At 54.2% G+C, this 11045-nt stretch overlaps 1 protein-coding gene across 2 annotated transcripts; it reads left to right on the forward strand.

Annotated features, from left to right (window-relative positions):
- The first annotated feature begins 200 nt into the window (after positions 1-200).
- On the forward strand, positions 201-5520 carry LOC111141009 (docking protein 3). Of its 2 annotated transcripts, none has more exons than XM_022493324.1 (5): positions 201-311; positions 1233-1538; positions 4130-4229; positions 4340-4512; positions 4615-5520. In XM_022493324.1, exons 1-5 carry the CDS (start codon positions 246-248, stop codon positions 5311-5313), a joined length of 1344 nt encoding a protein of 447 aa, XP_022349032.1. In that variant the 5' UTR covers positions 201-245; the 3' UTR covers positions 5314-5520. The 2 variants fall into 2 exon arrangements, with proteins under 2 accessions (XP_022349032.1, XP_022349033.1); XM_022493325.1 differs by having other exon boundaries at positions 4343-4512.
- Positions 5521-11045: the final 5525 nt, after the last annotated feature.

Genomic DNA, 11045 nt, shown 5'->3' on the forward strand with positions numbered 1-11045 from the left:
TGCTGGGCACAGGTGGGCACCTTGAGCCGGCAGGACCCCAAGGAAGAAGTATGTGATGTCCCCACCCCCTATCTGAGCTCCTTTACTGAAGACGGGCTCCCCTCCCCGCCCCCAGCCCTGCAGCTGTCTCTCTGGACAGAGGGAGGGGGAAGTGGCCAGAAGGGGAAGTGTGAGGAGTTCCCCTCCAGCCTGTCACCAGTCTCCTCAGGCCCTCGGAGTGGCAGTCCTGGGGCCTGGCAGCGGCCATGGAGCCTCTGGAGACTCCCGTCAAGGATGGCATCCTCTACCAGCAGCACGTCAAATTCGGCAAGGTGGGGACCCTGGCTTCCAGGAGCTGCCCAGGACAGTAGGCATGGGCCCCAGCCTCGGCCCACCCGGAGCTGGGAGAATGGGGAAGGGAGTCGGTGGGGGACCCAACCAAGGTGCTGGGGAGTAGAACAGAGCCCCATTCTCAGCTTGAGAGGGTTGGGCTAAGTGGGCCTTTTTGAGAGCCTGCCCTGTTTACCTATGGGGAAGCCAAGAGTCCAGAGGATCTGAGAATCCCAGTGGTGGGGCAGGGCCGAGCTGAGAGGTCGGATGACCCAGCAGCCTTCAGCCTTGTGGCCCCTGTAGAGAAGGCCCACCCTGCAGAAGACGGCTCAGCTCCTCCCAGCCCTGTTACCGGCCACAGCTGGGGAGTTCACTTCTCTCCCCGGGCAGCAGGCCCCACGCCCTCACTGCTCGGCTGCCGCTGCTGCCCAGAGAGATAAACAGTCTGTTTCCTTTGCTTGACACTATTTGCATGTTTCCTTCCTCACCATCGTGAGCCTGAGGCCTCCCTCCTGCCTCAGCCCTTGTCCCATGGCCCAGGTGAACTTTTCTTCATGGAGATGGCATAGGGGGCACCAACGTAAAGGTAGTGTCAGGTGGTCTGCTTGAACCGCGTCAGAGTCACAATCCAGTAGAAGCCCCAACCTTGCCTTCCCATGGCTTCTGAGATATGACGGCACTAGTGCTCATAGGAGTCCCAGTGAGGCAATTGGTGGTGTGGATTTGAACCCACAGCTGACCAGCCCCAAGCACGGACTCTTCCCCCTGCTCCTCTGGCCCTGGCAGGGCCTCCTCCTCTAGGGCCCTGAGGATCTGGGGGAAGCAGAGGCCAGGCGGGTGGCCAGGAGCCCTTGCTGGTGCTAAGCTGAACTACAGGGAGAACCACCACCCAAGTGTCTTTCCCCCATCCTCGTCTCCCACAGAAGTCCTGGCGGAAGGTATGGGGTCTGCTGTATGCAGGAAGCCCATCAGGTGTGGCACGGCTGGAGAGCTGGGAGGTCCGGGAAGGTGGCCTGGGGCCAGCAGGGGACAGGCCTACAGGACCCAGCCGGCGTGGGGAACGGCGAGTCATCCGCCTGGCAGACTGCGTGTCTGTGCTGCCGGCTGACGGCGAGAGCTGCCCCAAGGACACCAGCGCCTTCCTGCTCACCACCACAGAGCGAAGCCACCTACTGGCCGCACAGCATCGCCAGGAATGGATGGGCCCCATCTGCCAGCTGGCCTTCCAGGTGAGCATAAGGTGGGTGGGCAGGGCATCCAGAGGCCAGAGGTGGGCCACCTGACCTTGTTCACCTCTATGCTCACTCACACCCTGTCACTCAGCAAGCACCTGCCAAGCACCCACAAGCCTTTGGGGAAATAGCCCCAAAGTCCCCAAAATGAATCTCAGATGGCTATTAATGCTGTGGAGAAAATGAAAGGGTGGTGGGACCAGACGTGAATGGCAGGATGTTAGATGGGAAGACCTCTCAGCAAGGGACAGTGAGCCGAGTCCTCAAGGACAAATAAGAACCCATCAGGCAAAGATCTGAGGCAAGAGTGATCCAGACACTGAGGTCTGAGGAGTGTCTTGAACAGAAGGAGCAGCATGGGCAAAGACCCTGTGGCATGGGAAAGTTTGGTGTGTTAAAGGGGCAGAAAGGCCATCGTGGCTGGAGGGTAAGTAGTGGGAGGGAGCCCAAGAGAAGGCAAAGATGGAGAATTTGGTGGGAGCCAGCTGGAACTACTTTGGGATACATGCAGAGTTTAGGGTGAGTGAGAAAGATGCCTTTGGCGGGGGGAGGTTCTTTGGGGAGACAGGGACTGAGAGCTTTAAAGCTTTACAGGGTCGGGGCGCCTGGGTGGCTCAGTGGGTTAAAGCCTCTGCCTTCGGCTCAGGTCATGATCCCAGGGTCCTGGGATCGGGCTCTCTGCTCAGTGGGGAGCCTGCTTCCCTCTCTGTCTCTGCCTACTTGTGATCTCTGTCTGTCAAATAAATAAATAAAATCGTTTTAAAAAAAAAAAAAAAGCTTCACAGGGTCCATGATGGACCAAAAGGAAATGAGCCTAGCAGTTCCTCAAAAAGTTAAACATAGAGTTAGCATATGACCCAGCAATTCCACTCGTAGGTGTATACCCAAGAGAATTGAAGCAGGTGTTCCAACAGAACTTGTATGAGAATGCCCAGCGCAGCAGCATTCGCAACAGCCACAGGTGCAGACGACCTCAATGTCTGCTAACTGATACACCCAATATAAGCTAGCCGCACAACAGAATACTACCCGACCATTAAAAAAACAAAAAACAACAAACAGGGACGCCTGGGTGGCTCAGTTGGTTAAGCGGCTGCCTTCGGCTCAGGTCATGATCCCAGCGTCCTGGGATTGAGTCCCACATCGGGCTCCTTGCTTGGCAGGGAGCCTGCTTCTCCCTCTGCCTCTACCTGCCACTCTGTCTGCCTGTGCTCGCTCTTGCTTCTCTCTCTATGTCAAATAAATAAATAAAATATTAAAAAACAACAACAACAAACAAACAAAAAAGAATGAGGTAGTGATACATGCTAACATCATAAATGAACCTGGAGAACATCATGCTAAATAAAGGGGACCAGACACAAAAGACCACACATTGAGTATCCTTCTATGTATGTGAAACACATTGGAATAGGCCAATCCATAGGGACAGAAAGTAGCTTAGTGGTCGCCAGGGGCTGGGGAGGGTGAGGAGTGACTACTAATAGGTTTCCATGTGGAATGATGAAAAATTCTGGAACTAGACACGCCTGGGTGCTTCAGTCAGTTGAGCATCTGCCTTCAGCTCAGGTCATGATCCCGGGGTCCTGGGATCAAGTCCCATGTCGGGCTCCCTGTTCAGCAAAGAGCCTGCTTCTCCCTCTCTCTCTGCCTGCTGCTCCCGCTGCTTGTCCTCTTTCTCTCTTGCTGTGTCAAATAAGTAAATAAAATCTTAAAAGAAAAAAAATCCTGGAACTAAGTAAAGGTGACCATTACACAATCTTGTGATATACTAAAACCACTGAATTATACACTTTAAAATGGTGAAATGGTAAATTTTATGTTGTGTATTTTACCACAATATTTTTTTAAAGATGTTATTTATTTGACAGACGGAGAGGGAGGGAGCATGAGCAGAGAAAGGGGCAGGGAGAGAGAGAGAAGCAGGCTCTCCGCTGAGTAGGGACCCTGATGTGGGACTCGATCCCAGGACTCTGGGATCATGACTTGAGCTGGAGGCAGACACTTAACCGACTGAGCCACCCAGGCACCCCTATCACCATATATTAAGGTAAAAGCCAAAAAAAAAAAAAAAAAAAGGAAATGGACAAAAGCAAGGAGACCAGTGAGGAAGCTGTTGCATGTGACCAGGGCTGTGCTACTGTGGGCCACGGTGGTTGTGGTGGAGGTGCTGACAGAGCTCAGAGGATACGAGGGAAGCTGGTAAAAATGGCCTGGAGAAGCCTGGAGAAGCCAGTTCACTCACAGGTGCCACCCCTGAAGCTCCTGCCCCTTGATCACTCCAAGCTGTTAGGGACACACACAGGCAGACCCAGTCCCTGGCCAAGTACAAGTGCAGTGGGGACCTTCTCATGTGTCACTTACTTTACAACTCTCAGCACCCTCAAGGGGGCGCCTGGGGGGCTGCAGGTGGGGAAACAGAGGGGTCCCCAGGGTGGCACAGTGTGTCAGGAACAGAGCTGGAAGTGGCACCCTGGTCCCTGGATGTTCTCGCTTGGCCTGAAGTCCTGGGTTACTGAACCCAGGCGAAGGATGTGGAAAGAGGTAGGGGGGAGGGCTCTAACTTCTGACCTTTCTTCATTCTCCAGGGCACAGGGGAGTGTTCCTCAGGCCCAGGGGAGATGGAAGCTTCCAAGAGGGGCCTGGTCCCCATGGAGGAGAATTCCATCTACTCCTCCTGGCAGGAAGGTGAGTCAGGGAGGCTCAGGGGCAGCCTCAGTCATCCTCCACCCGGGGCTGGGATCTTTGGGGGCCCAGGCGTGCTGTACCTGATGGCCTCACTGCCCTCCTGCCTACAGCAGGCGAGTTTCCAGTGGTGGTGCAGAGGACCGAAGCTGCCACCCGCTGCCAGCTGAAGGGGCCCTACCTCCTAGTGCTAGGCCAAGACACCATCCAGCTGAGGGAAGCCTCCAGCCCCCAGGCCCTCTACACCTGGCCCTACCGCTTCCTGCGAAAGTTCGGCTCTGACAAGGTAAGGGTCAGGGAGTGCCCTGCCGGGAAAGCTGGTGGGTGGAGGGGTGCTTAGGTCCCTCTGCCGCTAACCCACCCATACCACCCCCAACCTCGTGTCCAGGACGTGTTCTCCTTTGAAGCTGGACGCCGCTGTGACTCGGGCGAGGGTCTCTTCGCCTTCAGCAGCCCCCGAGCCCCTGACCTGTGCAGGGCAGTGACCGCTGCCATTGCCCGCCAGCGGGAACGGCTGCCAGAGCTGGCTGGACCCCGGCCCTGTCCCCTGCCTCGGGCCACCTCCCTGCCCTCACTGGACCCGCCAGGAGAGCTTCGGGAAGTGCCCCTAGGGCTGGAGCCGCCCAGCTCTCGGAGGGCACTACTAGCAGATCCGGGCCCTCAGAGCCTGCCTCCACAGCTAAACCCGGTGCCCCGCGATGAGCCGGTGTCTGGGCTCTATGCATCAGTGTGCAAGCGGGCCAGTGGGCCCCCAGCCAACGCCGAGCACCTCTATGAGAACCTGTGCATGCTGGAGGCAGGCCCCGTGCTGCCCAGGGACAAGGACCCGGGGCAGGAGGATTCCAGCCGCCGCAGCCCCCTGGCCAGCCCCATCTACCACAACAGCGAGGACCTGGGCTGGCCGGGCCCCACCCATGACAGCAGCCTGGAGGCACAGTACCGGAGGCTGCTGGAACTGGAGCTGGGCGACAGTGATGAAACTGCGAGCTCTGGCCGCCCCAGTGCTCACACGGGCTTCAAGGCCAAGCTGGTGACGCTCCTGAGCCGTGAGCGGAAGAAGGGCCCGGCCCCCTGTGACCGGCCCTGAAAGTCCTGTGTGGCTCTGGGACAGGAGAAGAGAAAGGTGCTCTGCTGTTCCCGGGCCAGGGCCAATAGTGGACATCTGGGACACACCCCTGCATCCACGCTGGCCCCGGGTGGGTAAGGCAGGCAGGCTGGGGGGGACCCCACCCGCCATCCCCCACTGCCATGTACAGTGTAGAGATTTTCTGGTAATAAAACCTCCCAGCTCTGCTCTTGGTCCCACTGGTAGTGCACAGCCCTCAGCTCCTCCCTTATGCTCCTGACAGTGGCGCTCACCCAGCTGCATGCACGCGGGCTCTCACTCACGCGCCCATTCTGGGTGCCACAGACACACCCAATGTGGACTTGACCTCCACGAACCGTGGGCTCAGATCCACTCAAGCAGAGGGGTGGGATGCAGATAATTGGGGCCCATGTATTCAGTCCTGAGCAACAAAAATGACGGGGACAGTCAGGCTGGAACAGAAATTGGGCCTAGCAGTGGGGGAGGTGCCCTCTGAGTTAAATGTGAAGGATGGGAAGGGGGGGCACCTTCGCAGGTGGGCAGCAAAGCCCCAGGTCTTTCCCAGCTGCAGGTGGGTCTGCACTGGCCCAGAGACGAAGGGAAAAGCGTGGGGCTGACAGGAAGTTGGTGGCCAAGCAAGAGAGGCCTGACGAGCCTGCAGTGGGCTTGGTCTGCTCCTCAGCAGAGAGACACAGTCAGATTATAGAAGGAGCAGTGTGGAAAACAAATCTGAGGGAGCCCAACTGGAGACCAAGTAGCCTGAGCGGGGGAGGAGGTAATGGGTGGGGGTGGGGAAGGGTGTGAGTGTGTGAGGTGGGGGGAGCAGAGGCAGAGAGAATCCTGAGCAGGCTCCATGCTCAGCACAGAGCCCAAAGTGGGGCACAATCTTGCAACCCTGAGATCATGACCTGAGATGAAATCAAGAGTCAGCTATGTAACCGCCGGAGCCACCCAGGCACCCCATAACTCAGGGGAGTTCTGTTCTCAAGGACCTCACGTTCCAGAGGGAGATAAAGCAAGTGTCTTGAAGACTTTGGTGCCCCCATGCTACTCCTGTCACCATGCCCAAGGCTTCCATGCACAAAACCTCATGCCCCCAAGAGTCTTGCCCCCAGCCCCTTGACCTCAGCCCCACCTCTGCTGCCCCTGCCATTGGCACACCCCAAACCTCTGCATGACTGTGAGGCTCCCTCTTCGCAATCTCATTTCCAAGCATCCACCTCTGGCCACCTCCTTGTCTCTTTCATGTGGGCTGGCATGGCCCACGGAGCTCCCCTCCAACCACACTGGCCTACAGGAGCCTTTCTTCACCATCTGTGCCATTGCTCTCTGCGACGCCACCCTTGTCCAACTTGGATTCTTCGCTCCACCGATAGAGCAAAGCCTTTGTGCTCCTCTCTTCTTCCGTCTTATTTGTCCAGCACAGTGCCCAGCCTCAGGGGAACCCACCTCCTCTCCATATGTGTCCCTGCAGCCAGAGACATCCACATGACCAGGCCTGCCACATTCTCTAACGATGTGATCTCAAAGCTCAGATGGACAGGCTCTCCAGAGAGATCTGACATCCCAAGACCTTCTCACCTTCTTTTCTCCATCCCTACTCATTCTCATCTCAAAGATCTCCTGGAGAGATGGCAGGCAGCAGACAGCAGCAAACCCCCCCTCCCAGCTTCCCAGCCCTTCACTAGCAAGTGAAGGAGCCACGCCATCTCCATCCTGGCCTACAGGGACAGCAGTGTCTGCTCCCCACCCCACGCGCTCTGACCCCAGCTCCCCTCCCCTCACAGATTGGCAAACCAAGCCGTCCCCTCGCCTCAGCCCATGAACTCCACAGTCAACGTCATCCTTCCCAGCCACAAGCAAACATTTCCAAATTTCACATCTTCAAAGGAAACCTTTGACCTTGCATTCTGCTTCAGCCACCTCCTTGTTCCCTTTTCCCCTTCAAAATGAAACTCCTCCAAAGAGTTGTTGATTACTTTCATTTCCACTTTTTCCTATTCTCCCTTGGCCAACTCAAGTCTCCCTGAAGGCCCCACTGATCCGTTACATCGCTCTTATTATGGTCCCCAAAACAAAAGCAACATGTTCTCCCCAACTTCTCAGCAGCATTTGACATTCCTCCTTAAAAGACCATCTTCACTTGGTTCTCCTCCCTCCCCACAGATCTCTCCTTCCCAGCCTCTGCTGGCCCCTCTTCTGCCAGAGTCCTGCCTGGGGCTTTAGCCTCAGTGTATCTCAACCCTGGCTGCAAATGGAATCACCTGGAGCCTTTTTAAAAAATGCCCCTGCCTTGTCCTAAACCCAGAAGCTAAGATTTCATCAGTTGGAGTCCAAGGTGGAGAACCACCACTATAAGTGAGCCAATTCCTTCTCCAGATCTCATAGACCATCTAAAGGCTCAGGACTCCCAAAAGTACATCTCAGCACAGACCTGTCCCACTGAACTCCAGATTTAAGAATCCAACTGCACACCAGACTCCCGGATGTCTGAAAGACGTCTCCAAAGGCAATGTGTGAAAGTAGGTTGTGGGCACCAGGGTTCAGTGCTGTGCCACAGAGAGAAAAGCCTGGAAGGATGTTAGAGGCAGGGGGAGGTAGGTTTATGCCCCGCTCATGGGAGGGGGGGATGTCTTCCCTATGACAGGGAAAGTCTTCTCATGATCGATCAGGCTGCCGGCCATAAAGCACGCTGAGGCCAGGAGGTTTCCCAGTCCCATTGTCTGCAGCAAGGACCCCTCCACTCTACAGTGACAAGCCAGCCCTTGACAACTCAGCATATCCTAGGACACTGAAGGTTACCCTGAGAATTAGGGTTATGGCCAGAACTAGAACGTAGGACTCTGGGTCTATTTTCTGGCATGCTTTTTCATTACAAATCTAAGACTCTTTGCTTTATGGCAGTTTTTGTGAGAATCCAACCAGTCTGTAAAACAGAAAGTCTTTGCAAATCTTAAGGATTCTAAGGCCTCGCCCTGGAGCTGCACGTGTACTGGACACTAGGGGGCACTGTGTCCTAGCCTGGGGCCTTTGCAGGGAACACTGGTGGCTTCATCCAGGCCTTAGCCTTGCACAGCCAAGGAATGGGACCCTGGTGTCCTCTGCTGGAGGACTGCCAGGAGCCCCAGGCTGCCACTTGTTCTTTACTCATTTGCTGTTTCACTTTCTCAATCCTTCCTTCATCTCTTCAGTCACATCCACTGTGTACAGACACTGGAGAAACGGTGGATAAGACAGACAAACCCCTGCTCTAATGGGACTCCCACTGTAATGAGAACAAAGGGCAATGAAGAAACAAGCACCTAGGGCGCCTGGGTGACTCAGTGGGCTAAGCCTCTGCCTTTGGCTCAGGTCATGATCCCAGGGTCCTGGAATCAAGTAACACATCGGGCTCTCTGCTCAGCAAAGAGCCTGCTTCCTCCTCTCTCGCTCTCTGCCTGCCTATCTGCCTATTTGTGATCTCTGTCTGTCAAATAAATAAAATCTTTAAAAAAGGAAGAAAGAAACCAACACCTAATATAATGTCAGGTGGTGTTAAGTGCTATGGGGAAAAATAAAGCAGGGTAAGGGGCTACGCGCCCAATGTGAGTGACATGTCAAGGGGCTATTGTTTTAGATAGGGTGAGCAGGGAAGGCAGGCCCTTTGGAGGAGGCAACAGCTGAGCAAAGATCTGAACAAAGTGAGAGAGCCTGTTGTTTAGGTAGCAGGGGAAACTGTTCCAAGCAGAAGGAGGTACAAGTACAAAGTCCCTGGGGCAGGAATATGCTTGATGTGCTGCAGGAACAGTGAGGAGGCTGGAGTGGCTGGGGTAGAATGAACAAGGAGGGGAGCGGTGGGAGGTACACTCAGCAAGGAGGGGAGCAGTGGGAGGTAGAATCAGCTTATTAATGTCATGTACATCTTAAGGACCTTAGTTTTATTTCAAGTGCAACATGAGCTTACTGGAATGCTGAAAGCTGAGTGTGATGTGGTGTGATTTTTGCTTAAAAAATATCACAGCTGCTGCATGGAGGTTCTGGGTTAGGTAAGGGTAGAAGCAGGAAGATCTGTTAGGAGACTGTTAAGGTGTCCATATACAAGACGAATGGCTGGAACAGCAGTGGCAGCAGTGACCAAATATGGAACATATTCTGAAGGTAGAATTTGTAGAATTTAGGGTATAATAGAGAAAGGAAGGATAATGTCATAGTTTTTTTTACTGAATCAGGTGGATGAATGGTGATGTCATTTACTAAGGTGAGGAAGAAATTAGGGAGGTGGAAAATCACAAGTTTAAATTGGGATATGATGAGTTGAGGTATCTAGCAGACCTGTAAACAGAGGGTGGATAGGATGTTCTATAATAGAACCTGGAATTTTGGGAAGGGGGGTCAGGACTGGACATATAACTTGGGAGTCCTTGGCACATAGGTGTTACTGATAGTCACAGGACAAGATGGGGTCCAGGCAAATGAATGTAGTGAGGGAACATTTTGTGGCCATGTTGGGAGGCAGATGCAGGGCTGCCAAGGGAGGTGGAGAAGGAATAACCAGTATCAGGAGGAGGCATGAAGCCAGGGGCAAAGGGGAAGGCACCTGGGCCAGTGCTACTCCCACACAGGGTAAAAGGAAAGCTGACAAAATCACCATTGACTTGATAACTTGGAGATCACTGGAGATCCTGAAAAGAGGGAATTAATTTAGAGGACTGGTGGAAACAAGGGCCTGAGTGCAATGAGTCCAAGGAAGTGCAGGAGGAAAGCAAGTGCAGTTGTCTATAGCAAGGGCAGTTGTCTATAGCAAGGGCTATAGACAACTCCTTTGAGAAACTGTACTCTCAAAAGGACAGAATAAGGGACACCTGGCTCAGTCAGTTGAGCATCTGCCTTTGGCTCAGATCATGATCCCAGGATCCTGAAATCCTGTATCCGGGGAGTCTGTTCAGTGGGAGTCTGCTTCTCCATCTCCCTCCCAGCTGCTCACGCTCTCGCTCTCTCTCGCTCTCTCTCTCTCAAATAAATAAATAAAATCTATTTTTTAAAATGGGGTAAAATAGAAGAGCAATAATTGGAGGGGAGGTGGGGTCAAGAGAGGATTTCTTTAAAGGTAACTCTTACAGCAGTCTGTGTAGTGAGGGAAATGATGCACAAAAGAGGGAAATGTGATGATGGCAGAGGGGGGAGAAGAGCAGCAGCTGTGCCCTAGAAGGAGCAGAGAGGTAGACGCCTATTCAGTCAGCCACACACTGCTGTTTCTGCTCCATTTCCCCTGCCACCTGTGCTAGCTGCCCGGGATGACCACTAGGGACAAAGTGGGGTCTCCAACACCTCTGCTAGAGTCACTCTCTTACATCCCCACTGCAGGCGCTGCCTTCTCCGGAGTGGGGTACCAGGCAACAGACCATTTCAACAGTGTGGAGTCATTACAGAGCAGAGGGATGTTGACTGCCTGGGGTCAAGCTCAGATTCCAGCCAGGGTCCCCTTCCAACTCTGTCCGCTCTTGCCATTATTTTCCGCCGTCTGTAGAGTTTTACAAACCTAACTTCAAGATCCCCTGACCCCACCCCAACTAACTCCACCTCGAGGTGTTGCACACCCGCAAGTCCCTCCGATCTAGAAATTCTGGAGACGCCGATGACTTGCACCCTATGCCAAACAATACATATCCTCACGATGGACCTGCAAGGTTAGTATTATTGCCCCATTTTTTCCGAGGAGGAAACAGATTCAGGACGTCCAGGTCCGCTTGGTT

This window comes from Enhydra lutris, unplaced genomic scaffold, assembly GCF_002288905.1.
Source record: "Enhydra lutris kenyoni isolate GAN:26980312 unplaced genomic scaffold, ASM228890v2 scaffoldscaffold5, whole genome shotgun sequence".
NCBI classification, from domain to species: domain Eukaryota; kingdom Metazoa; phylum Chordata; class Mammalia; order Carnivora; family Mustelidae; genus Enhydra; species Enhydra lutris.

Bases quoted from the DNA above. Each gene is read 5' to 3' on its own strand.
- LOC111141009 (XM_022493324.1), top strand. From the start codon at position 246: ATGGAGCCTCTGGAGACTCCCGTCAAGGATGGCATCCTCTACCAGCAG. The intron at 1,539-4,129 runs GTGAGCATAAGG...TTCATTCTCCAG, and splicing joins TCTGCCAGCTGGCCTTCCAG to GGCACAGGGGAGTGTTCCTC. The intron at 4,230-4,339 runs GTGAGTCAGGGA...TCCTGCCTACAG, and splicing joins CTACTCCTCCTGGCAGGAAG to CAGGCGAGTTTCCAGTGGTG.